This window comes from Centrocercus urophasianus, unplaced genomic scaffold (assembly GCF_019232065.1).
Source record: "Centrocercus urophasianus isolate 14NV4802_14NV808 unplaced genomic scaffold, USGS_Curo_1.0 seq_29, whole genome shotgun sequence".
Classification (NCBI taxonomy): domain Eukaryota; kingdom Metazoa; phylum Chordata; class Aves; order Galliformes; family Phasianidae; genus Centrocercus; species Centrocercus urophasianus.
In genome coordinates, this window is record NW_024884855.1 from 3,397,146 (window position 1) to 3,424,460 (window position 27,315).

General features: G+C 41.5%; 2 protein-coding genes across 5 annotated transcripts in view; one reads left to right on the forward strand and one right to left on the reverse strand.

Annotated features, from left to right (window-relative positions):
- METTL22 (methyltransferase 22, Kin17 lysine) overlaps window positions 1-27,315 on the forward strand; it is a 36,003-nt gene extending 8,688 nt beyond the window's left edge. Inside the window, exons 1-13 of one of the 4 annotated variants that reach the window (XR_006170442.1) lie at window positions 16,543-16,604; window positions 16,718-16,910; window positions 17,168-17,491; window positions 20,072-20,422; window positions 20,801-20,841; window positions 20,926-21,070; window positions 21,625-21,696; window positions 22,235-22,288; window positions 22,862-22,942; window positions 23,700-23,802; window positions 24,610-24,778; window positions 24,988-25,114; window positions 26,234-27,315. Coding sequence is in view for 3 of the 4 variants with exons in the window: in XM_042828130.1 (XP_042684064.1) it covers window positions 17,362-17,491; window positions 20,072-20,422; window positions 20,801-20,841; window positions 20,926-21,070; window positions 21,625-21,696; window positions 22,235-22,288; window positions 22,862-22,942; window positions 23,700-23,802; window positions 24,610-24,778; window positions 26,234-26,269 (1,182 nt within the window). In the remaining variant the exon portion in view is untranslated. Of the gene's footprint in view, window positions 1-966; window positions 1,154-16,542; window positions 16,605-16,717; window positions 16,911-17,167; window positions 17,492-20,071; window positions 20,423-20,800; window positions 20,842-20,925; window positions 21,071-21,624; window positions 21,697-22,234; window positions 22,289-22,861; window positions 22,943-23,699; window positions 23,803-24,609; window positions 24,779-24,987; window positions 25,115-26,233 lie in introns of those variants that run through there. The other 3 variants (XM_042828128.1, XM_042828127.1, XM_042828130.1) reach the window with 3 other exon arrangements.
- Window positions 936-12,011, reverse strand: TMEM114 (transmembrane protein 114). Its single transcript, XM_042828131.1, has 3 exons — window positions 11,828-12,011; window positions 11,259-11,339; window positions 936-1,169 (listed from the first exon to the last, which is right to left on the reverse strand). Exons 1-3 carry the CDS (start codon window positions 12,009-12,011, stop codon window positions 937-939), a joined length of 498 nt encoding a protein of 165 aa, XP_042684065.1. The 3' UTR covers window position 936.

Below are 27,315 nucleotides of genomic sequence, written 5' to 3' on the forward strand. Positions count from 1 at the left end.
TTAGAAAATGATTCATTTCTTTGTTTTCAGCCTTTAAGTAATGATTTTTGAATAAATAACGTGAAGCTGTGTTTTACCTGCTTTGGCAGGGGGGTTGGACTCGATGATCTCTGGAGGTCCCTTCCAACCCCTACAATTCTGTGATTGTGATTCCTTAGCCAACACACGTAGCTGGCATAGAGTAGGCTTCTGGAGTTCTCCAGTCTCTCAAACTGTCACATTTTTGTGTGTTGTCACAAAGAAATAGTGTGATAGTGGTAGAAGAGAGAGAATAGCCTCTTCAGGGAGACAGAACAGAAAGATCCTATGAATGTGGAAGGTGCACATGGATTGGATGTCCTAGCCATGCTGTAGTGCTGGAGATGATCTGAATTTCTCCAAATACTGTGAAGTTCTTATTCTGGACCTTTACATTTGATTTTATTTTGAACAACAAAGCCACATTAAATGTACAGTATTAATTGAATACATGTAGCCTCCATGCTCATTACCTGGCTTCAGGTATATAAGCATCATATGTCACATGTGATAGAGGCTACCTAGCATACATATCAGGAGTATCTGAAGAGAAACCAAAAGCAGAGTGGACCATGCAGACTGTTCTGCAGGGTAATCAGGGATAGCAGAAAGAAGAGAAAGCAAAAAATTTCTAAATAACGTGTATTGATGCTGCACGAGCTGCCTGCTGAAATTGTTTTAGAAACACTGATAGTGCAGCATGATTTCTTCTAAAGTCACAAAGGTTTTCTTGCTGACAACACTAGAAATGTTACTGATTTATTGAAATCTTTGTATTTTGTAGACAATAATGAGGAGTTTATGGCAGCTGGCAAGTTACTCAGTCACAGTCTTGCCATTTTTATTCTCCCTAGTGACCAGACCAAACCAAGGAATCCACATTTCAGAGTTTTCTGTTGTTGCAATGATACCTGCTGTTCATAACTCCTGCTCACGCTGCCGTTTCAGGCCGACGACTCTTGCTGCCAGGAGAAACACAGCCCCAGTGATCACTTCTGCGACAAAAGAGATCCAGACCAGTGCCAGAGACCAGCCAAACCTGATGTCGATTTCTACCAGGACTTCCTTACTCCTCAGGAGGCAGACAGCTTCTTCAAAGGCAGCAGCTGAATATGCAATGTAGACGCCAATCCCAGTAAGTGTAACCAGAGCTGGGTAAGAAAAACACGTTCAGTCAGTTACAATTTGCTACAGAAAGTAAAAGTCCTCACATAACTCTCTGGGCATCCTTGCCGTTCCTTCTTATCGACTCAGGGTAGATTACTATTAAGGCTTCCCCTGCCTCTCAAATCAAGTCAAAATTGTCTTGGGGGAAGGGCGAAAGGAAAATGAACTGTCAGGTCCTGACAGAAAAGACACAAAATGAACAGCTGTGTTATTCTGAAAGCAAAGTCTTGCTCAACGTTTTTCTCCAAAAGGTAAAGTGATGTTTTCCAGATATAATCTCTTATTATTTACATCCATTAAGCCAGGAGTTTGATATAGTACCTCCAAAAAGAAAAAGCAGACCAGTCATTAGAAGCAGTAGATATGCCCTGGCAAGAATACTGATAAATCCAGTCATTCCTCCAAAAATCATCAGTATCAGGCTCAGAGGCATCAGAATGACAAACGTCCCATGCATGTCTGAAGAAAAAAATGGAGAGTGTTAGTATTTTAATATTTTACTATCGTGTCACTTGATGCATTAACAATTACTGAGTGCAGATCCCATAATCAGAGCCTTATTCTGAGCATTAAGAACAAGAAGCTGAACTATCTCTGTGGCTTTCAGTTTAAATAGGCAGGACACAGAATGGAGGAGAAGGTATCACCAGGTGGGTCCTCCATGGCCTCTGATTCAGAGACTGTAGTGATAAAGGGTATGTCAACACAGATGTGTTTAAGCAATAAAACTCCTCAGATATCAAGCCCAGCTGGAAAGCAGGTAGTGTGCTGGGTATCTGGTAGTCACTTGCAACCTTAAGTAGTAGTTCTGGCTATCTGAATCATATGTATGATAGTAAGAGGTGTTGTTCAGTTTGGGTGATGGAGTCTACCAGGCACTCTGGTTAAATGCTTTCTGTCTGTCCTATGCCCTCTGCCAAACTGATCTACCAAATTGTTGACCTTTTCCTTTGTAGCTGAACAACTACAGGTACATTTTCCCATCCAGCTCTAATTCTATGTCTGTCGTTGTTTTCTACAGCAGCTTCACTAAGTACATTATCCTACACTGGTTGCTTCCTCTCGTATTACATTTTTTACATTAGTTCTTATTGATCCCTGTAATATCTTAATAGCTGTGTAAACAGAGGGTTGTTGTGTATTTTTTCGTATCATGCTGTTTTCTCCTCAATAAACCATCTTTGTCTCTCCTCTGTCTCACTTAGCCTATCCACATATTCAACCCAACCTTTTCTAGAATAATAACAAAAACACAAATGCATCAGCTTCTGGTATCTTCTTATTTCTTACTAGGGGTTGAGCAGAGTAAAGAGCAGAGTTACTCAGAATGGAGAACTCACGTTGTGTTTTCTGAATGGCTTTGGGCTTCAGTGCCCCACTTGATTTCCCAGAGGAGCAGTGGAACATCAGCTAGTTCCTAAGGAAGATCAGTCAGTTAAGGGATTAGAGTTTGTGTATGGGCCAATCATCAGTTTGTTTCTTTATCAGTAACTGTAACTCCCTGCTCAAGTGGATATATACCACTGATATATAGGCTGGTTAAGGATCCAGCTTATCTTCGATATAAGTAGAAAGATAAGATGTACTCATGGGTCAGCATATTGCTTCTGTGCTTTGTTCTTTCAATAAGTTAGTTCAGTCTGTGTCTTTGCAGCTCTGACTTGTGAATGATACTTGAATACTGCAACACCAATTTTAGTTAGTTGGGTAAGGATTCATTGTTTCTGAAGATATTAGTTCCTTGCTACTTTCTTTACAAAGAAGAAAATTCTGCAAATCAATCTTTGGTTCTTCTCTTTCTTGGAAAAAACAATCAATTTAACTTATTCCTCTTTCTCCTCACCTGTATTACTGTAAAGTCACTGAAGCAAGTTGAAGAATGGTGTAAATTAAAAGGGAATCTGTTCTTAGGTTAGTAAAAACAAACATATCTTGGTTCAGCTCTAGAACAGAGCTGCCATTTCAGTGACCTTGAAAGCCTCACAGTGCCTTGTAATGTGTCAAGGACATAGTAAGTAGTTCAGCTCTGAATGATTGAAGAACCTTCTCAGATATTCCCAATGAGCCAGCAAAGTACTGTGAGGGAAAGTATGATCAAACCTAGCAGATATTTTTTTAATGTAAGGAGATCCAATAGTTTTGACTGTTACTTGTTGTCGTTTAGATTTTGCTTTGACCTGAGAAATGGAGAAAAGGAAGTGAAAAGTCCTCTAGTGGATAAAATTTGATGTAATTATCAAGAAAAGAGTAAGAATTGTGCGACTCAGTCCTCAGAGCCAGCATTGCAGGATGTTGAGCCGCATAAGCAAGCTTGCCACTGTGCTCTGTCATTTCCCACCTGTCCCTCACCAATCATGGCTGCTGCTATCAAACCTGAGGACAGTAGCACTAATGGTGTTCCTTTGACTTCCTGTCTGTGCTGTGATTTCAACTGCAGCAGTTAGGACTGTAACCTCAGCTAGGACAAGTGCAGTGAAGATAAGGCTATTCAGAGCACTTTCTTTTGAGCCAAAAGGAGAACGAATCCATACCGTGGTATTATCATAAAGTACATTAATGATCTGTGACAACTGCATGCAGTGGCAGAATAACTCTGATTTTTTTATTTTTTTTTTTTTTGCCCTCTGCTGCAAAAGTAAGTTTTAGGGATATCTCAGTTGAAACCCACAAACCCCCCGGATCACCCACAGCTGTTTAAAAAATCAAATGTTTAACGGGCTGCATCTGGTTAAACAGCACTTGCATCACTTCCAGTATTCCAGTTCAGTACCTAATACTCATTTGTGCTTCTTCTATGCTGTCTGTAACTGCCGGTGAAACTTATTCGAAAATGCTGCCATGGAAACCACTCAGGAATTTGAATTCATGTCATCTGGCGTATGGTATTATACTATTATATTCCTTGATTAGAGGGAGGGAATTAGTTTATAGGAGGACATGACTTAAAACATCTTTACTGTATTTCTGCCTCTAGTAATCATCTGCGGATAAAAGTTCAAACATAAATTTTGAGGTGAAACATTTTCTTGTTTTTTTTTAGGTTATGTTGAAATACACAGGTTGTGTATTGTGTAAAGCTTCATTTTGATAAAATTACTGGGAGCGGAGGGGGAAATAAACAATTTGCAAAAGAAAAAGGCCTGTGCACTTTCTGTAGAGCATCATTCGTCTTCCCACTTCTGTTTCTCACGAGCACTTGAGTTCCCTGTTGGTAGAGCTGAAAAGATCCAATACTGTAAAACTGGCAAACATTTAAAAACCACTCCACTTCTATGGACTGAAAATACTTAAATTGCTCAATGCTTCTTCATATAGTTTTAAGCTTATTAGCCCAAGCTGTGACCAAATGTCTGCAAGAGTGACATCTGCAGGGTGTATCCAGATCTGTGAGTTTGGCAGGCACTTCTAAATTATGATTCAGCACAGCTGTTGATGAGCAGTGCATAACAGATATCTCTGGAATGAACTATAAAAACTGGCTGATATCAAAGCTGACCAGCTGCAGGTCTAGCAGCATTATTACCATCTCCTGTTAATATGCTGGAGCTCCACTGCTTCAAACTAACTTTGGATTTGTTTGCACAGCTTGTGATAGCAAGCAATAGTCATTTCATCAGAAATATTCCAAATGACAGCAGCTCAGAAGACCTTAATTAAAAACCTGTTCATCTTACTCAGCAGTAACTAAATAGCCAGCAAGAAAGCACTGCATGTAAAGCTACAGTTCAACAGAATGCTGGCAGCAGCGCAGCCAGCAGGGCTGCTCTGGAGAGGTTTGGCAGGGCTCAGGTGGATCAGCACACTTAGAAAGCCTGACAACTGCTCTCTGTGGCTGAACGTGAGTCTTCTGGGCTAGAACATGGGGCACCAAGTCCCATTCAGTAGTGAACAGGTGATGAAGGAGAAGAGCTTGCAAGGTGAGGGTGTCCCAGGAGGATGAGCTGAGCTCTGGATGTTGGGTGTCAGCTTTGTGTTGCTCCCTGGTGACAAGTCTGAGCTAAAGTGAGAAATAAATTGCAGATTGTAGAAATACAGTGATACTGGAGTTGGTACGGATGAGAGCTGATGGAGCCCTTCAGTGCTAGGAAGAGACAGAATGCTAAACACAAGCATAGCAGGGTTCGTGTTCTATTGCTATGATTGTAATGGCATTTGAAAATAAGAACGTTCATCAGAAGCTGTCACTTATTCAGTCTCAGCTGAAGTGATGCTCAGTTGTTTCAGATTTTCAGATTTATATATATCATAATTTACCATAATATCAACTGCAAGCACTAAAAAAAAAGTTCACTGAAACCCCTCTGATCTTAATACCGTTGCTCAGAAACAAAACATCTATTTAGGTATACATCTACCACAGCACTGAAGATAGAATTTGTGTGTATATCCTTATTACACATGACCTTTGCAAATTGGCTCTTGCCAGCTGCTCCAGCCCTACCTGGTTCCTTCTGGCAACTTGAAGCCAAAAGAAAAAATTGTCAAGAGCTGTAAACTCCCCAGGTGTGTGCAAAGGTATATGGAAACTGCTGAGTCCCGGCCTGAACCACTGACTGAGCACCTGGGAAAGGATCCGGTCAGCCCCGGGAGCACAGGTGAAGGCAATTCAGCTGTGTGACCAGAAGGGGTGGAGCCTGGCTGCACCTCTCTGAGACCTCATTTAAGGGCTGACTGCCACTGGAGAAGGGTCTCTGGTTGGAGATCCCTCCTTGGTGAAGCTTTCACCTGCAAACCTGGAATCTTTTGATATAGGTGAGCAATCTTCTTCTCTTCCTTTATAGCATCTTTCTGTCATGCTGGTCCTTCTGTCATCACGCCTGCGTTGTAGCATCTTTCTCATCATATTTGATCTGTCCAGTTGCTACAGATGGCAAGTAAAGAATCAGGCATCCTGTATAGATAGTGAAGATGAGTTAGGACTTATGAACAAGGCGAAGAGTGGACGCAGCTGGTTGACCACTGGAGGTCCATGCACTGTGAGGAAATCCAGTCTTGTTTTACTATGTTGTTAAACTAATTTTGTTGAGGAAGAAACTGAGGCAGCTGTTACATGATAACACCAGGGGTACTCAGCAACTGCCTCAGTGGCTGAGGTTGCTTTCCTACAGGATGCACCAACTTCCCTGCAGGAAGCATTAACCTGTCTGCTGCCTTGTGGGTCTGAGTAAATTAATGACTGTAAAAAAATACACTGGGGAGAATAATTTCAGCAGCCATGGATGGGTAGCTGCATGCTCCAGAATTGGTTTTTACAAGAAGAGCATCTCCTTTCACTGGAGCATGAGTGGAAACGTCAGCGGTTAACTGATCTTCACAGGATAGCTCAGGAACGAAGGAGAGCACTAAAAAGTGACTTGTAATGGAAAATCACTCTGGCCATAATAGTCAGCAAAATCTCAGGATCTCCAGCGGTACCTAATGCAGCTTTTTGGTGTTAGGGCAAACTATGCAGCCAGTAATAGCTAGCAGTAGTTTCTCTTGCATTATTTTTGTAACACTCACTCTAGCTCTGCTGTGTAAATGGGTGCAGCTCCAGCTTGGGGTGCAAAGTTAAGAAATGTTCAGAGGAATTATGTGTTGTATACTTTTTCATTTGGTTTCATCTTTGGCCCCAAATGGTCTCTTCTGTAACGCATTACTTGACGGAAACGAATTTGCTTTAATGTGCCAAAAGACTAAAAATCTTTGTGACAATTTAATTTAAAAGGATAGGGAGGGAAGTCACACACACAAATCTCCACCATTTAACGGATGTTACCATACATTGGAAAAACACTTTGTCACAGCTTTCTTCCATCAGCAGATGACACAGCAGGTAGCTCAGTGCAGCCAGGAGCAGTCTGTGTGTTAGCAGGCAGGGGTCATTGCAGCCGTAGCAGGAACACACTGAGTTTCCAAAAAGCTGAGTTTGTGTGAGTCCCCAGCTGGCTCGTTGCTCTGTTCTTTTGATGGCTGATCTGTCTTACAGGAAGGGCTCAACTTGGAGTAAAATTGGATTCTGATTTAAAATATTTATAAAATTGTCCGTTTTGCTCAGATTGCATCTTCATCTAAACCTGTATGGGTAATTACTGCTTATAATGCCAAGTTTGGTAAAATAAAAATATTTTTACTACAAAGTTTCCTAAAAGTAACCTTTCCTTCAGTGAAACTTATTTTTTTAAGAACTGATTTCACAGCAACTCTTGGGAGAAAAAAATTCAATAGATTAAATGCCATTCTTTCTATACACCCATTTTCTTCTCTCTGAATCTGATCCTGGGATTTTGAATGTTATGTTTCTTATCCTGGAAAACAGCAAAGCTGCTCAGAACTCCTGACAGTGCTTCCTGTGAGGTCAGCAGCATCCAACTCTTACCGTTCTGTGAGAGCTGGACTTGGCTTCCAGTGACAAACTCCTTCTGCCTGTCTCCTATAGCTGGCACAGGAGAATGCATGGAGGAGAAAGGCATCTGAACTGCTTCTGCTGACAGATTTCAGTTGTAGCCCTGGTGGTCACCAGCAGACCTTAGTAAGTGTCAAAGTTATGGAAAGTGATGCTCTCGCTGTAATCTGTCCATTTGGCACTGGTAGGAGCAGAAGCAATGCCAGTGTTCCAGTGCTCAGTCAGTTGACTGCTGAATCCCTTTTGATTGGATGTCCCAGCGTGGTAGAAGACTTTGCACCACCGACACAAAGATTAAGAGCAACTTGGAGAAAAAAATGTTGTCTGTAGACACGCAGAAGAAATTAGGGATGTTCACCTGCTTGCACTACTGTTGCTGTCTTCTGCGATGTTTTCATTCTGGCTGCCACTGCTGTTCCAGTTGGTGACTGTGGTAGGTTTGACTTCTTTCATGTTTTGCTGAATGGGTGACTGGGTTGGCTCTGACTCTGGGATGAGGCAGCTCAGTCATTCTGATTGAGGAATTGTTTGGGGAAATACTAGGCAGGTTTAAGCACTTTTGCTCAACACAAGAATGTTTCAGGCCTTTCAGATGTGCAAAGCCTGCTGCACCCTGGGCTGCTGTTGTCAAAACCCATGTTCGTAATGAAGTGCCCAGAAGCACAATAGGCTTTTTTGTTTCTGCACAAAATGGACAGACTTTCATTACACTGAATTAGCAGAGCAGATCCAGAAAAAGGAAATGATAGTTACATTATGAAAGCTTAGTGGCATTTCCCTCAGAAATGTATCTTTTCACAATATTTCATAAAACTGTGTATGGAGCAGAGGAAAATACCTGCAGTAGAAAAACATTTTATAAATGCAGAAATGTCAGAAAAGCGAGTGGTCAGAAAAGCGAGTCTGGTCATATCTTCTTTAAACAGTGGCTGGTGTTTCAAACAAATATATATATATTTGTTTATATAATGTTTATATATGTAATCATCCTATGAAGTAATCTGTACTTTGAAAGCATTTTGTGCACTGTGAGTTTGGGGGTGAGAGGGTCTATGTTATGTCATGCATAACATAGGGAGGGGTGAGGAAAGAACTGGGAGCTTAATGTACAGAACAAGGCATGCTTGTAGCTGAGCCATGAAAGAAACAGCTCAGAGGTGCTGCAGTGATGTAAAAATACGTTGCACTCTCAGGCTTAACAAGACCTGGTCTGATTGCCTGAGTAATGCTGCTGGTGGAACGGAACTTTAATTTGAATGCCCAATTTTTCTGTTTTGTCTGGAGTTCTATTTGAAGCACACGATAAGCCTGCAAGGAAACTGCTGGAGATGAATAGGAGAGATTGGAAATGTGGAGGGAGAGAAAACGAAGGCTTTTCATTCTCTAACGAGGGGTTTGTCCTCTGTCAGCGACCAGCCCTTCTATTTCACTTAGACCCAGCTCTCTGCACGCAGGTACAGACTCTCTCCCATCTTTTTGGCACTCGTGTCTATTAACGTCATGCCAGAAAGAGTGTAGGAACACTGAAAAAAGCAGAGCAAGATTACTGATGAGAGACTTAAGTGCCTGCACTAGGAGACAGTGCTTTAAAGCTTTTTGGGAATAACGGGCAAGGAACACGCGATGTTAGCAGAGCTGCTGAAATTCAGTCTGCCAATCAAACAGTGAGAAAAGCAAGCGCACCTCTGGGCAGATTGAGATTAATTCCGTGTGAGTGTTATTCACACTGACATCCACAAATGAACACAGAAAAAAATACAGTATTTTTAAACTGACTGATGAAGGCAGCGCAGTTAGCTGGATTGTCCTGCATAGCAACACATGAAGAAATTGCCTGAATTACCCTAATAATGTTGGAACGGAGGAGGCTAGAATTGTCCTGCAAAAGCCTAGTTAAAATTTGTTGTCAATTAAGGTTTGCCCAGATCTGCCTAAATACGATCCAGGATCCACAGTCAGAAAAGACTTTAAGAAAAAAATACAAGGCTTAAGTAGAACATCCATACCAAACCAGATGGCACTTTTAGAAATGTCTGTATTTCCTGGAAGTGCAGCTGCTATTGCTGTGCAATCCACTGAAGCTGCATTGAAGCTGTGCGTCTAAAACATCAGAGTTCTTTACTGGGTATTCTAATCAAATCAACAGGTTCATTTAATTAAAAAGTGCCCTTATATCTCATTTTTAGGCAGGCTATGCCTGTTCATAATAAAGCATGCAAGAATCTTTGCAAGCTCTGCCTAAGAAACTATAAGTGGTGTTTGATGTGAGAGACAAAATCTCTCTGAGGCTCTGAAGAGTCTGTATGTGTACTTATGGATCCAATTTTTTCACATATCCGCTCTTTCCTTACCCTGCCTGACTACCAAAGAGGTGTCCTTTGTTTCCAAGCCAACGTCATTTTTATAATAAAGAGCTCTGGAATAGTTTTGATTCTGTTTTAGCAGAATTCAGCTTTCGCTGAAGAGCTGTAATCTAAAACCTCTTTATGTGAGAGGAATTACAGATGTAGCATTTGCAAACACGGACATAATGTTGTCCTGACATTTTAGGCAACTTCTGACCTCACTGGTCAAGGTGCCCGTATGTAAATGTGATTGGTGTGGTTAGGTTTAATCAATTAAATGTTAACTTTGAACTCCTTAAAGGATTCAGCGATGCAGGAGGCAATCATTGTTAGTTATCTTCACGTTTTTACCATCATCATGAAGCTAAAGCCCTCTGTCTTAAGGAAGGAAGGTGGAAAGAAATGGCACCTTTCTATTGCACCTATTTCCAAGTGCAGAGATGGTCTGTGCTGCTAGGCTCCAACCTGTCAGTGTGTTGGTGGTGATGCTGTTTATTTCTACTTAAAATTCCCAGCAACACAGCCACATTACATCAGTAGCCCTGGGCTTACTTTGCCACGTTGGCTGCACTGCTGGCTGTGTCGTGGGGTGCTCAGGGAAATGGCTGTTTCTGAGGAAAAGACACAGGATAAGTGTGTGTGTTCTGCTTGTGAGGGGAAAACAATCAGAGAGGATAGGTATACAAAAAAGGAAGCTCATAAACAAGCTCTTGTATGAACAAAGTGTCATGCTGAATGTGGTGCAAAGAAGCAAATTCATCTTTTACCAGGCACCCAGAAGGATTTGAAAATGTTCTGAAATATTCTGAAAACATTCTGATTCTGACAAATGAATCTAAAGAAAAAGAACATCAATGTGTGCAGTTAGAAATTTCAAGTAACCTTTTGAGCACGATGTTCTTCACAGAGCATTAATGCTTCTTTCAGTTATTGATTTCTTTTCTTAAATTCCTGTACCATGATATTTTTTCAGAGGGATGGATCCCAATGACAAGGTAGATAAGTGACTGACTTAAACGTTAATTTAACAGTATGCTTACACGTTTCCAGGAATTAAACTCTTGTGTGGGAATCTTCAACATTCCTGCCTTTCTTTTATAACAGCTGTGAACCTTCCGTAAACCCCCCCCGCCCCCCCAGCACAAACGTGCTGTTCTGGCAGAAACTGGCTGAACCTGACATCAAGCAGAGGGTTATGCCAGCAGCAATCCCTCTTAAGGACCACATGCAGTGACTGTACAGTGCAGTTCTCACAGCCCCCTCTGAAAGCAGCTCTGGGAGCATGAGCATGAGCGTGGCCCAGGGTTGGGGAAAAGAAGGAAAATAACACAGAAATTACTTACATAAGAGCTGTCGGTGTGAGTCGGTGATGTTTGCATTCTCGTGCCTGAAGGGGTTGATCAAAGGGTAGCATTTGCTCCTAACTGATGTAGATGGGGAAAAATAAATAGGAAAAACGTTAAGCTAAAGATTATTATCATACATAAGCAATAATATAACAAATACATAATGATATATGTTGCCACGATTTAGGGATACAAAGTGAGCATTGTGTGGTGGCGCATATGCTGTTTCCATCATCGGCAATCACTGGAATGGCTTTAACCCCGCTGTACTTCCTCCCCTTAATTTCCCCTGAGCCAAATGAAAACAGATCTCTTCCTTTCTAAATGTTTAACGCTTATTCAATTGGTCTGAATTAAAAGTTAATGCCGAACTACTTTGCGAGAACAGAAAATCCGCTCTGCTCGTGCCCCCTTGCCCAGCAGCAGGAGTCGGGCGTCGGGCGTCCTCCGTGGGTGGAGGGAGAGCCCGGGTGGGGCGGGCGGCCCCCGGCTACGGACAGCAGAGAGGACGGCATCGGCACGGCGCGGTCCGGGACCCCCCCGACGCCCCCCGCCGCCCCACTCACGCCGGCAGGTCCGCCAGAGCCCCGAGTGCGAGCTGAGCGCGGCCGTGCCGTTGGCGGCCGTCTCCAGGCGGGAGGCATCGATGATGTACCAGAAGTCCGTCGCGATGGCCACCACGAGGAAGACGAAGCTGGAGGCTCCCACCAGGGCCACGAGCAGCGACAGGACGCTCAGGCTCACCCTCATGCTGCCCGTCGGACCGCGGGAGGAGACGCACGCTGACGGGAAGGGCGGTGCGGGAGAAGGCGATGCCCGTGCCCGCTCGGTGCCGCGCGGTGCCGCTTGGTGCCGGCACGGCGGGTCCCGCTGACGGCGGCACGCAGGCAGCAGCGCGGCTCCCGGGCGGTCCGCACGGGCGCTCCATAGGGAGCCTTGTTCTGCTGCTTGCTTGCTCAGAACTTGTCCCAGACTCCCCAGGGGAACGTTAAGTAACGCCCAGTCGTTAAACGGTCCTTCTCTGTTCTTTTCTGGCATGGGCACGGGGCACGACGTGTGACTCACTCGTGGCATCAAGCTCTCAGGTGTGCTTTCAGCAGCAGGATAAGCTCAAAGGAAAATATTCCTGGAAAGAGCGTGTTTATTTACACACACCCATCAGCATCACTCCTGCCTGTGTTTTGCTGTGCAACTCCAAACAAGGATGTGCATTGCTGGCGTTTATAATAGTCTTTCCATTCTGGAATACACAGTTAAGCGACTGCATCTTTATTCTGAGCTTTTATTATCTCTTGCCTCCCCCAGGTGTATTTGTAATACATGAAAGTGCTGGTGTCATTCTACAAACTAAGCAGCTGTTGTTATCAGATGACTGAAGCCATACAAGCCTCACGGAACAAGGTGAAATGTTTCATTAGATTCATTGATCCAGTAATAAGACATAAACGAGCTTTGGGGCACGAATCTTAATTGGGACTCCAAACTTGTCTGTTTTGCAAAATTATTTGGCCCCACAAGCGTCTTGCATTGAGCAGATGGTTCATCAGCTCACTTCTCAGGTCTGAGCCAACCACACATCTCAACCAGCCTGCATCGCCCTCCTCCAGTTAAAGTCAAGGGAAAGCAAAGGGTGTCACAGAATGAAACAGCAGCACTTAAGCTGTGTAGGTCCAAGTGGCCCCAGAATAATGCTACCACACAGGGTGCACGTCTGTGACATGCATCCTGGACAGTTGTTTTCCCTAAGCTTGGTGCCACAGAGCTCTAGACGTGCTTATTCTTAGGAACATTACTAAATAATTTGTTTTAGTCGTCAGAATATGTGGAGGTCCTTGCAGAATCTGTCTGGCTTAAATTTACAGAAAAGCTAGACCTGCTAGCTCCTGATCCTTTTATGCCCTGTGATGATAGAAAAACTAATGTCAAGAATGTATCAGCTCAAGATTTAATTTCCACATCAGCATAATCTGCAGGCATTCATTCTCATGCTGAGAAGAAAAACAAAATGAACTTCTACAAAGTCGGAAAACAAAAGAATCCCAGTTCATCAAAACATCTTTGTATTCATGAAAAGGGTCCATAATGAAAGGAAGAAGCCAGTGGCACAGGCTGGCTTCACCAGAGATTTAATTACGAATCTACTGAGATCTCTAAAAATAACACAAATTTGGAAGTCACACTGGGGTTTTCAGTGTAGGAAGCGCTTAGATTTTAATATAGAATTATCTTCGTGGAGAAGGAGCAGTACCCTTTGTGTACAACCTGCTACTCAGATATCACAGACAATTAATAGCCCACAGGGTGCAGCGTAGCAAAATGCAGCATTCTGACCTCAAAGAGCCTAATTTTATATTAAAAATCTCAGAAGAGACTGACCACCCCCAGAGGTGGGCCGGGGAATGGGAAAGAAGTTGAGGGCAGAAATGAGCAGAATGGATGGATGGAATTTTCTCTTACTTTCTGGAGCATTAATCAGTGTTAAAGTCTTTACTAAGACTTTACGACAGCATTTGGTATAGAGCATGCGAGCATCAAGTGCCTTTCTGCAGTTCTTTCCTGTAATCTAGCTTAAAGATCCCAATTTAAAAGACAATGATTTGTGATTGCTACTGAATGCATCAGGGTGCTTCTGTGTTTTATGGATTTGGTATGCTTGAGCATAAGAGAGGGCTTTTCACTCACCTTAAGTTTGCTCTTTTCCTCCTGCTTAAAGAGAATTTGGGTGTGTTTTAAGAACCACCTGACATGTGACATACAGACCTCTCTCAGAAAATATTCTATGTAAATCTGCCTGTGTTGGATGGGAGAAGCCCTGATGGGATGGTGCCAAAGGCATGCAAATTCTTGTACTGAACGATCCCATGGAGAATAATGCTATAATCAGAGAGTGAATGTTTCTGATAAACAACCACAAAATAGTTAATGAAAAAGAAATCACTGGGTTTAGCTCTGCACTGCTGTCATTGCCTTGTAATTTGGTTTTCTTGCTGGATGAGGCAAGCTTCCCCTGGGAAGAAGTAGATATTCAAGAAATATGGAAACACAGAAGCTGACAGCTGCACTTGCCCTTTTAAATTATTGTTCATTGACTCCTCATGAACTTTTCAACCTCAAGCAGTGATGTAGGGATTTTCAACCTGCTGACCAGCACCGAGGTGTCATGTGCTTGGATAGCAAAACAAAGTTCTCCACTGATTTTTCATCTATATAACAGTCCTTTTATTCATTCCAAGTTCAAAGCACTTTGCATACCAGCGGATGCTAATCATAGTTGTCATTACTGCAGAAATACACAGGGTGCGATCATAGCATTACAGTCAGATTTCACCTTTGCTTACTGGTACATGCTCTCACTTTTCATTCTGATTTAATGTATCTGTAATAAGAAGAGTAGAATAGCCTGGGCATCCAAGGCCACTGTGGTAAGCCATTAGGGTAGGAACAAGTAGTTCTAATTTTGTTCCCTGCTGCATGCAAAGAATACTAAGTTGCTTTGGAAAAGCAATTTAAACAAAGGCACTTGGTGCTGCCTGGACATGCAATTACTAAAAACCTTAATGCTTTTTTCTCTTATGAAGAAAGTGTAATCACTATCAGCCAGTTCACAAATGGATTGGGAGGATAAACATTTGTCAGTGTTATAAGATATTAATTCAGTATGGTAATGTGTGGTACTAGATATAAAATTATTAAAAGAATATATGTATTTGTGCCCATAGCACCACTTACTCTGCACTCACCAAGAGCAAAAATTTGGATGCACACACATAAATGTCACTGTGAAAAACAAGATATTAAGCTGCTTTTTATTGTTATACTTAGTTCCTTGGTGATCTCCTGTGGCCTTTCTGATAGCTGCTCTTTTAATCTGAAGCCGAGAAAGATCTTTTTCCTTTGTCTATTTCATTATAATGTGACCCAAAGCTATTGTTTTAAACTACCGTTTTTATTACTGTTACAAAATATATTGCTTTAGTGAGATTTTGGGGATAGGGAATGGGTCAGTAAAATAATAGACCAGCTGCCATAGGCTCTTCAGCTTTCATGATACCTGTTCTAAAGCATCAGATCAGAACGTACCTTGAATTGAATATAATCAGCAACCAGACTTCTGAGTATCTTTCAACAAAATCCAGTTATTTTCAGTGTCTGTGCTGATTGCAAGGCTAGAACTATGAATGGGGAAATCAATCACATCACTTCTTCAGTGTGCAGTGTACTGTGGAAAAGCTGCATGTCTGTTGGACCGCAATTATACACAACCTGTGAGTTCACTGTGTCGTCTGTACCGTCACCTGAGATCTCTTTATGAGACTGAATCCCCTTTGCACCTCCCTCCAGGTATTTATGGACAAGGATGAGATCCGCCTGAGCCTTCTCCAGGCTCAACAGCCTGAGCTCTCTCCATCTCGTCACAGGAGAGGTGCTCCATCCCCCTCAAACCTTCACGGCCCTGTAGTGGACCCTCGCCTTCTTATGATGGTCTCTCTCTGTGGGACCCAGCGCTGGACACAGCACTCTGTACCACCTCACCAGTGCCGAGCAGTGGGGAAGGACCACTGCTCTCCATCTGCTGGCTCCCTAACAACAAAGTGCTCATGAACAGTATATGAACTGACAAGTTGCTTTTTCTGAACCTGCAGAACTTGTAGTTTTCTATTTTTCTGTCCATTGCTGGCTTTTCTGACAGCCATAGTTGCAGTACAGGAAAATGACGGTGTGTCACTTCAGCTGTTCTTACCCAGCAAACAAGCAAAATTCTTCAATTTTGAGCCATGGTATTGCAAGAACCTGTTCAACCAGGAGTACATATTTTTTTAAAATCTTGCTTTTACATTCATAATGAGACGATATCATTTTGCTTCTTGACTTGATGTGATTCAGTTGCACTTAGCTTTAAATATTTTTCACACGCAGTACGTTAAGTTGAAAAAGCTGCTGGAAGATGGCTGCTCTTGGTGAAAGCATAAACGTGCCTGATTTCTTCTGTGATGCCTCGAGGCTGAGCACCAACTCCAACGGCTGTCCTTCCACGTGTCACGCCAAACGAGATGGAATTCATTTGAGTATTTGCTCTAATTTGAATGGTTTTTTGGTGTCAGGGTATTCTTGTTTTATCCCGTGTTTTATGTAGCTCTCATAGGCACACGGCACAGTTTGGAGAGCGTTATTTGCTTACTGCAGTTGCAGGCGGCAGCAGGCAGGCGGCCATAGAGGCCGTTCGTTCTGACTGACCCAATGGCGGCGAAGAGGGCGGGGCGGGCGCGTCAGCCGCGCGCCGGAAAGAGCCGGGGGCTCCAAGATGGCGGCGCCGTGTGCGTGAGGGCGGGCGGTGTTGCTCCGGTGTGTGTGAGCCGGAGTAACGTTGTCCTCACGGCTGCGCTGCCCTCGTGTTTTACACGCCTTTTTTAGAATGTCCGGGGAAATAAATGTCGGTTTTTTGTGTCTGTTTCTAGGGGAAATGTTTGCGCCTTAGAACAGAACCGGCGGAGCCGCGGGCACGGGGCAGCGAGGAGGGTTGCTGTTTGTGTCTGTGGAGAAAAATAGAGAACTGAGAGACACGCGGGATACGTTCACCGATTGCCCTTCTGGTGGGGGCACGTGAGAGGAGCCAGGTTTTTCCAGGAAGAGCCAGTACTCGTACAAAATGTACGGAGCCACGCCGTGTGAGGGAGCCTTCACTGCGCGGCTCTGCGGGTTCTTTGGTTTATCACGGCAAGACTGGTTGCTTTTAACACAACAAGCAGTGTGCCTTTCTGGAGCGTGTGGTGTTTGTAGTGAACTGTAGCTGTTGGAGCATTGCAAAAGCAACACTGCAGCCCTGTAATTTAGCTGTTGATGTAAGCTGTTTCCTCACACCGCAGGGCAGTGTTACTGAGCTGAAAGCTGTCTGTGTTTGCTTGTAGGTTGGAGACCCCCATGCACAGCCCCGTATCTCATCAGGGCGCAGTGGAGACTGCGTGACTGCAGCTTGCCCGAGGCCTTGGAAGCTGTGCCATGAGGTTGTGCTGAGCAGAGCAGTTCCATGGCAGCTGTGCTTCACAGTGAGCTGCCTGGCGACAGCGGCTGTCCCCATAGGTGTCCCTCTCACTGACGTACCATGGGAGATGTCACGGAGAAGGAGATGGATAACCTCACGTTCAAAAGTGACACCGTCCTTTCTGACGTGCACTTGCACTGTCCCAACAAAAGTCATCTCATGGTACGATTGAATGCGGTTGGGCAGCCAGGTAATGCATGTTTAGACTGATGGAACTGTGTATTAATTACAGTCTATTGTATTGTCTTAGTCCTCCTTTGATTGGTTAATAGTAATCATTATGTATTTTACTCTGAGCAGAAGCAGAATTGCTCCTGCTCAGAGGGAAGAGGGCTAACTGGATTCTCCTCATGAAAATAGCTACATAAAGCTATTAATATGGATTTGTAGATAGCCCATCTTAGAACAGAAAAAAACAGCTTAAGTTACTTTCTGAGAAGGAGTAACATCAGAATTTGTGCAAGCTTAATTTTATGTTTTTATTCCTTTACCTAGAATCTCAAGACAGCACCTTTGAGGATCACGTTAAGGAGTTAGTTTGTGTCTTGCATATAGACTACAAGTGAGACACCAGCAGCTTTAAATACTGCCACTTGAATTAAGTGCATAAGTAATTCATTTGTTTTTTATAAAATCATTAAATGATGATTTACCATCTGTTCCAGAGGAACCCAGCAGCTTTGTTTTCTGTTCTGTTGTTGTATTTTTTTAAATTTAAAAAATGGGCTACAACAAATCTGAATATAGCAATGAGCTTGACTGATTTATATAAATGAAAGAATCAAGCCCTTAGTGGAAATGAATTGGCAAATGACTGCCTTTACCAGCTTGTAGGTTTCTATAAGATTGTCAAGGGAAATGTCCTTGAAGCTGTAGGTAAAATGTGCTTGTAACACTATAATGCAGCGGAAAGCACAGCAATGATAACAGGGTATCAAAGTCACAGGCTGCAGCAAGTGAGGATATGCCCAAATGCATCAGCTGTGGGTACAGAAACAAAGGGGAAAAAAATCTACGTACCCTTGGAAGGCCTCAGTTAGGCAGGAATTTCCAGTGAGATACCCTTGCCTCTACCCTCAAATGAGGTCTGGGAATGGGTGGATCCTGGCTCGTGCCCTTCCATCCTCTCTGGTACATTGCATGCACCTCAGCTCCCCTGGGTCGGCCCTGCCTTCCCACTAGGTGTTCAGTCACTGTGGTGTCTTAGTGTTTGTTTGATGTGACTCTCCTTGGCACAAAGAACCTTCCAACACAGTAACATGACAGTCTGATTTATGTACTCTGAGTGTCTGTAGTCTTAAGAAATAAATGAATTTCCCATATCAGGGCTGGATTGTAGTATGACAGCTTCTACTCTAAAAAATCCAGCAATAATCTGCCACCACCACTTCGCTGTTTTTAGAGGACCTCCTGGGGATTTCGTCCTTGCTTATTTGGATCAATTTTCCATTTTGAAATTCTGAGGATCAGAGTGAACTTAGAGAGCAGGGTCCCTTCCAACTTGGGATATTCTATGATTCTGTGATATGTTGATTGCATCCTCTAATTCATCAAATCCATTGAATGTGGTTATCATGCAAACAGTAGCTGACGTCCTAAATTTCTTGTGCTTGGATAGACAGTGAAGATTGTTGTAAGATCTAGCTGTTATGATCTCTAGAGAAGGACTTCTCATGTTCCCATAGTACCCTGTATGTCCAACTTCGGATATCTCTGAAACAACTGAAATAGAACTCCATAAATTGTGAAACTGTTGAAATCAATAGTGGGCAAACAGTTTAAACAGTTTCCCCTTGGTAGGAATGAACTCATTTCCAAGAAATTCTTCTTAGATACTGCTGGTGTAGGCTGTTTTCAATAGACATTTTCTTGGCAAAAAAAAAAAAAAAAGCGTCAGTAAGTCCAACCTAAGCTGACAGGAGGCACACTGCTTATTGTGCTGCCTCTTGCAGCTTTAAGCTGATGGCAAGGTGAGAAGTTACTTGAGTCTCAAAAGGGTTTGAAAGTAGAAAAAGAAATTCCTTTTACTTTTTTTTTTGAAACGTGTTTGTGTCCGTTAAGATAGAGTTCATTTCCTCATGTTGATATAATCCCTGATTTGTGATATTCGTTCTTCTCTAAACTTAATCTACCTCAACAGAAGATCTGTTAGAGGATGTCAGAAACCATTTATTTTCCTGATTGCTGAAACAAGTTTTCTAAGTAAGGTGAAAATGTAAACTGTGACAGAGTAGATGCTTATTCAACCAGCAGTTGGTAGTGCTTCATTTATCCCTTCTGACAGAATTAGCAGAAATATTTCTTTCTAGCAAGTATAGCTGTATTCTGAGATACCTGTAATGCTTTCACTGCTCTAGATTTTTTGGTATATGAAATGCATATCAAATGTCATGCGAGTGGAGGTTGCGTATGGATTCCATTTTTCCCTAGCGTTGATCTTAATGGGAACTGCTGAGTCACAGCCTGAACCTCTGATTGATCTCTGAGGGGAGCACTGAGTCAGCCACAGGAGCACAGGTGAAGGCAGTTCAGCTGTGCTCCTAGACCTGTTGGAGAGCTGGCTACCAGTGGGGAAGGATCTTTTCTAGAGATCTGCTCTGCTGGAGTTTTTTAAGTGAGCCCAGGATACGGGTAAAGTTTCTGTCTAGTCTCTTTTTGTTACCATAATCTGCTTTGCCAAACTCTTGTTTATTTTGTAATTATAACATCTTAATATTCATGGATTATACAGTCTTTAACTTTATCCTCCTCCCACTCCATGTTCTTGCAGTGTTCCTGTCATATTTCAAATTCCTTTGGAACACAGATGATCGGGCCTCTGAGAAGTGTGCAAGAGAAACTACAACTGAAAGAGAACACCAGTACGGAGGTGGAGATGGACTAACTAACAGGGACGGGAATAATCTGAAATATGAAAAGGAATTGAACAGTGAAGGAATAGAAGCTCTGCTAGATGAGGACGGAGACTTGGAAGTGGTCAGAAGGCCTCAAAGAGCCAGTGACTCAGAGACAGAGGATCTTATGAGGGATAGAGTATATCCTGTAATTCTGATGAGAGGAAAAGAAAATGCATTTGAAGAAGAAGAACAAGAATGCACTTGCAGCAGTGTTGTTAAAATAGGTAAATAGTAGGCTTATGTTCAAGGAGAAATTGAATAATTATCTGCTGAAGTAAAACAAAGAAAAACTAAGTTGGTCTTTTAAATGAAAGAGAACTTGGTAAGTCGAAGTAGATAATAAGCCATAGTAATACTGTGATATTGTTAAGTGCTTTAAAAACAGCGCTTCTCCAAAAGTGTTTCGGACAGTTGTGTATCATGGAGAAATGGCTTTCCTTAATTAGAGTGGGGTTTTCATCATTATCCAGCATTACTGTGTAGAATTACTAGTGCTTAGTTCTAGACTTAAAAGGGAAGCGTTAATTGACTTCTCAAATTTGCTATTATGCAACTTGATTTGAACAGTGTTTTGAAACAATATTCTCTTTCCATTTTCACAGAGCATACTATGGCAACCCCCTTAGAAGATGTTGGTAAACAAGTATGTATACTGCTTTGTATTGTCTTGCTGTTTGTGGATTGTGCTTCAGAATTTCTCTGGTTTAACTTCTACTCCTCTCCAAAGGTCTGGCGTGCAGCCTTTCTTCTTGCTGATTACATTCTGTTTAAACGGGATATGTTCAGGAGTTGCACAGTGCTGGAGCTTGGAGGTGGCACAGGAATTGCAAGCATCACCATGGGAATGATTGCTAGCAGAGTTTATTGCACAGGTAAGGCAGTTATTTTTAATGAAATATCGCAAACCAGTACTTTCATTCTGGGATTTTATCATCACCTGCTCTTTTTTTAGTTGCTAATTTGTTATCAATGCATATAAAATGCATTGGTGTACGTGGTGAACCTGGTGTAGGGAACCTGCTTTGGCAGGGGGGTTGGACTCGATGATCTCTGGAGGTCCCTTCCAACCCCTACAATTTTGTGATTCTGTGAATATGTTGTTGTTTGTTGAAAAATGGCAAGCACTTTCATGACAGATTGAAAAAGCAGCAATAATTCCAGGTGCAAGTGTTTTAAAAACCAAATACTTTTTTAGATTAAAATAGATAGTATGGTGATCTAACTCCTTTTATCATGACATGTGCTTTGTAATGGAGCTTAGTAATGAAAGAAAAAAGCAAGGGTGCTGTGGAAGCAGTCATGAGGGAAGGGAGCTGCTCTGAATTTTAGTTTGAGAGAAGTTGAGACCAATAGTCTGAGAGGTCAGAGGAATGTACAGCACATGTGAAATGTTCTCATTTTGAATACTGTCATTATTTTCTTCCAGATGTTGGTGAAGATCTTTTGGCCATGTGTGAAAAAAATGTTGCATTAAACAAGCACCTGATGGAACCAGGAGGTAAGTGCTGTGCAGACAGTACTCGTGCAGTTGCTTGTCTGTGAATTATAAGAAGTCATTGGCAAGCTGGCTGGCATTTTTACGGGTAAACTCAACTTCTGTTTTGGTTAGAACTGTCTCATTTAGAAAGATGCAAGAAATCTGTACGTGTTTCAAAATGGGATAGCTGCTTTTGGAAAGGAGCAAAATATTCAATCTTTCTCTGTTAAGAAGTTAAGCCCAGCTGTGGCTTCTACATTGTTATGTTCATTTCACTGAGGTAATTGTGAGGATCATGGACGTTTAGGCGCCAAGGGTCGTGTAAACAGTGTAAATTGCAGAGGCTGAACTTTGCAACTTGCAAGTGACATGTAGAAAAGAAATTAAGATATTTCTGATGATTAAGTTTGTCTTATTCTCCTTTTGTCAGTGGATGACTGGTTTTGTAAATTATGTCCAGTCTTATTTGTTTCATATATCCTTTTAGTATATCTTATCACATGTTTCAGTACTGACTGAAAGATCATTTGTCACTGTTGGGATCTTTCTACACCCACAGGAGGAGAAATTAAAGTGAAAGAACTGGACTGGCTGAAAGATGAATTCTGCACTGGTAGGTAGCTGTTGCAGTAGTAGGGTTTATGAATCCTGTTTTGCTTTTTAGGCTTTTTATCTGTTAAATATGATGTAATATGATGTAATGGTTCAAAAAGTTGAACAACTATTTAAGGAAGTAAAATCATCCTTACGCTTTTGAAGCTTTTCTTGGGCCTCAGGTGTTTATTCAAAATACTTGACACTGCCAGATGAACAGGCTTGTTGGTTTTCAGATACTCACAGAAAGCTTCTAGATTTTAGAAAGCGTAACAGGAGGAAGCTTAATCAAAAAATGCATTTGTTTTTAACTGAATCTGTACTCTTGCTGCAGGATAGTAACTGGTAGTAAATTCTTATGTCAAGGGAAGCTTAGTCACATCAATCAGCCCTGAGCAAGAGAGGAAGAGCAAAAGCAAAGGACCGAAGGGAACTTCAGAGAGCAAACAGGGGGAGGCTGTGATTTCCCTTCAGTGAGTTGCTCTGCTTATTGAGTTGCTGATCACTAAATTTAAATTATTAAAGTAATTTTTTTAATCTATCAAACAGTTAAAGGTATAGTTTAAAAATAAGCTTTCTTCTTTTGTTACAGATCCAGAAGCTCTCTATAGCTGGTCTGAAGAAGAGATTGCAGATTTGCATGACCACTGCACTGTGATAATGGCAGCTGATGGTAGGAAAACATAACCAGCAAGCTTTTAAATCAAAAATGCTCGCTTGAGCATTTTGAGGAACAACTTAACTACACCTAGTTTGCTTTTGAAATGTGATAGATCAAATCCTTAGCTTAGTTTGTCAAATCTCTGCCTCAAGTGTTCTTGTCTGTATTCTATTTACTGTCTGAATTAGCAATAGAAGAATAAGATACTGAAAAATCTAATAGCCTTTTCTTATTATTTGTAATTGAGTAAATTATTTAAAGTTGCTCATAAGTGATAAAGTTGATTTTCAGAACTGTTAAGTGTTGTTGTCCTACCCTTATCTTGAATCAGATAACCTTGGTGCAAATAAAGACAGATAGGTGGCCGCGCTAGTATGCTCCATAGTGTGGGAAGACTTTGAGGTACTGCATGTGTCCTATGGCATCTCTCTGGCTTTTTTTTTTTTTCCCTGTTCTTAATGAAGTGGGGGGAAAAAAAAGGAAAGAAATATGGTATGTGATTTTTTAGCTTTGCAGTAAGGTATTTCCAGCTGAGAGAGATCTTGTTAAAGTTCTGTAAGTTGCCTGGCAGAAGTGATTCCCACTGTCGCTGGGTTGGTCATTGCCATTAAATGTGTAATACATGTATACATAATAAACGTGGGGGTTTAGATAAAGTAATGATTTGTTTGGTTATAATAATATAGTTAAAGCTTCTTGTTGTTTCAAGCCTGAGATTTAGTAAATGCTTACATGTAAATGCCATGTGCTCTTCATGTTCTTCCCATAGTGTTCTATGACGATGATCTGACAGATGCCTTCTTCAGAACGCTGTATAGAATCACACATAACTTGAAACATTCTTGCACAGTTTTCCTAGCCATAGAAAAGAGGCAAGTATTACCAACATCCTAACATAAGGACTAGAATCTTACATTCTTTCCTTTCCTTGAGCGAAAGCCCTGATGTGCCTGAAGGCTGGATTCTGATTATTCTGATTCTGGGTTGATCGAAGGCTGCTGTGAATGCCCAGTGCAAGCATTTGTTAAACTTCTGTAATTTTTGTAAGTTCACAATTTGACCACCAGAAAAGTGTGGCTTTTGTGATCTTACTTTTGTCATGCATTAGGTAACCTTTGTGCAAATAAAGATTAATAGGTGGCCAGCGTAATGTATTCTGTAATGTCTGACAAAATTTGCTGTGATTTTGAGGTCCTATGCTTATGGAGCAGAGTGAAAGGGCTCAGAATGAGAAAATACACACATTTCCTAGCTCGCATCCCCCCCAGTTGTAATTGCTCTTGTGATTTCTTTCAAGGAATTGTGTGCTTTTGAGTAGCTGTATGTTGAAGTCTGTTCATAAACTAGTATGTAAGTTGATTATGCTTCAAGGTATGTATGCAATAGCTATTCGTGTGATTTGGTCCAAAGTGTTTGTCCCAGAAGCAAAGGCAGTTATTTTGTTGGACCAGAATGTATTAAAATCAATGGAAAGGCTCATCCAAGACTTACTGGGTTTTTGGCAGGACAAGACTTTGGATAGGACAAGCTTTCTGGGGCAGCAAGGGGTTATTTTTTTTTTTTTAATTGTGGAAAGGAATTACTCTGAGAAGACCTAAGTTTCTCATTAGCTGAAGAAAGTTACATAGCTGTTTAAGATGCAGGTTTTAAAGGTTTTAATTTAAATATTGTCTTGCCAGGCTGAATTTCACTTTAAGACAGATGGATGTTACGTGTGAAGCCTACAGTCATTTTCGAAGTACTCTAAATGATTTGGAGAACCTTCATGATGGAAAAATGAAATACAGTGTGGAACCCATTAAGCCTGATTTTTGCCAGTTTCTTACTTATGAAAGGATTGAGCAGTTGGTAAGTGGCATTCATTGAAATAAATGGCATATGTTGGGCTGGCAATCTGAAATTAGTTTTCAGCTGTGTACTGAACATGAAGTAAGAACAGAAGAACAAATGTTATGCTCTTATTTATTTCCATTTAGTTTTCCTTGTATTAAAATGATTCTTGTCAGTGCTTACACAGCCCCCACTAAATAGGCATAATGTGTCCTTTTCTATCACAGAACAATTCAGTGGCTTAAATTGTTTCTTAACCTCTGAGGAAATGAGAACAATCTCCGGGACTTTGTAAAATAACAATTTTTGTGATTGACTGGAAAATGGACCGGTATCTTCTTCATTTCTTTGAATGTAAAAAAGCTTTCGTTTTATTATTGCCATAATTCCCAATCAGGGTTGAGGTAATAATGTTCTTATACATACATACGGAGAAGCTGACAAGTAGTAAACTTCTGGTGTTTAGAGATGTATCAGATACATTATTTAAATTACATTCCAAGCACTCATGGTTTCCTCTCTGTTCTTTTTTCCAATTGTCTACTCTTCTGAATATTACGCAGGCCAACTAGTAGCTTGTTAGCTTCTGTAGCAATACAAAGTAAGAGACCTTTGGGGAGAACTTGCAAGTCTTGTACTAGCTTCTGAATCTGCAGTCATGGAGCCAACGTACTGTTTTGTGTGGTACAGTGTGTATGCATAGTATGGCTATGGGTTTCACAGCAATTTCATGAGATTAATTTGCTTTTCTTAGTGCTGACACCTTCAGGCATAAGATTTTCCATCAATGTTTTATAATAAGTCCACGCATGTATATGATGAGTTATATCTACAGGTGTGAACGTGTTTTCTACATACCTTTTGTGGAAGGCTGCTGGCCTTTGAAATAGATACATTTTTTTTAAATGCAGAAGTCTTCTTGTTGATCATGGAGTACACTGCCAGAATTCCAGATGTTGTGGAGATAGGGATATGATAATCTGATTGCTAATCTTTAAAATAGCAGAAGAACCTTACCCTAAATTACTCTACAAAGACTAAGTGTCTGTTTTTCATCCTTACTCTGCAGTGTTGAGAAGCGTGTGTATAAGGTATGCATTTGTGAGACCTGGAGTCCTCAATAAATGGGCTATTTTTAAGCTACTTCTTTGCTAGCAATATTGGAAGTGTTTTTCAACATAGACTAAGAAAAAGAGCAAGATTCTCAGTCAAAATCCTGCAGGTTTTGTAGACCAGTGAAATTATTTTTAGAAATTATTTGAATTATACTATTATTTTTATTTTAAAAAATTATACTGCAGGAATAAAGAACTCAATTCTCTTGTTCTATCTCAGAGATGATGTGTTGGTTGTTGTGGGAGATTACGTAAATGGATTTTCTGTGAATTAGAGAGTGTGTGCAAGTTGAGCTTTATTGTAGTAACAATCTACTGATCTGAGAAAATAACTATATGAATTTTTCCCCTCCTGTAGGAATTGTGGAAGATCATGGCTGATCGGCTAACGTGACAGGGACATGAGAAAATAGAAGATCTTAATCTAACGATAATATTTTCGGTAGTGTTTTATTGAAAAATTTCCTGTTGGATGTGAGTTCTCAGAAACTAATTCCCTGCAGATTTGCCTTACCTCAGCAAGTCTTGTTTTTTTGGCTCTTAGGATGTGGTTTCTTTGCTTCTGTTACGAAACTGGTTAACGTTGATCTTCAGAGGACGTGCTGGCTGAGAAGCTGTGGCAGTGACGCAGAGCTGCACATTCTCTGGGACTGATGACTTAGGCTTTAGTTTCTAACACAGAGGTATTTTGCCTTCATCTGTGTGGCCAATTTGCAGATGTCACACGTGTTACTTTCTAGTTTTCTGAACTTGGATACACTTCTCAGTCTCAGCAGAGTTGCATGTTATTTGTATTATGGACAGCTGTGAAACAGTCTATGGGCAAGCCCTGTTTGTCATTCACGGACTTCCATTTTAAGCAATCTGTGTATGAAACCTAGCTCTTTATTTTGGGTTGGTCTTATCTGAATCATTCTATCTTAGGGCACCTGTCTCAATGGAAAGGAGGCAAAGTGCATTTAGTTGAAGCCTCCTTAAATGTTCCACAGAAATCTTAGAGCTGGGTTGTCCTAGTGGCATTCTAAGCTATTCAGTGCTTGCCAGGCTGAGGATGGGAAGGGGAAGTGATGTATTCCTCCCTCTTAAAACGTTGGAGTTCTCAATGTGTACGTGTGAGGCTGGGAAGACGGTGACCCAGAGTGTCTTGCCTCTGCAAATGGGGCTTTCAGCCCCTTAGCTTTTGTATTAAAGTATAACAGATTTATCAGTTCTCCTCTGTGTTATTAATGAAACCAAAAATCATCCTGTTTATACTCATTACAAATTCTGTGTGTACTATAGTGTTTATGTTTATTTCACTTGCCATATGTGCACTGTCACTTACATTCTTGTGCCTGCTGGATTCTTTAGCATTGTGAGAATGTCATGATAAAACTGTTCCAGCCTGTGACACGTGGGAGTGTGTGTGTCACATAGAAGAATTTGGTTGTCTTTGTGAAA

Excerpts from the sequence above, each read along its gene's own strand:
- TMEM114 (XM_042828131.1), bottom strand. The coding sequence starts at position 12,011 with ATGAGGGTGAGCCTGAGCGTCCTGTCGCTGCTCGTGGCCCTGGTGGGA. Across the intron at positions 11,340-11,827 it reads GCTCTGGCGGACCTGCCGGC|TTAGGAGCAAATGCTACCCT; the intron begins GTGAGTGGGGCG and ends CATCTACATCAG. Across the intron at positions 1,170-11,258 it reads CTCACACCGACAGCTCTTAT|CTCTGGTTACACTTACTGGG; the intron begins GTAAGTAATTTC and ends TTTCTTACCCAG.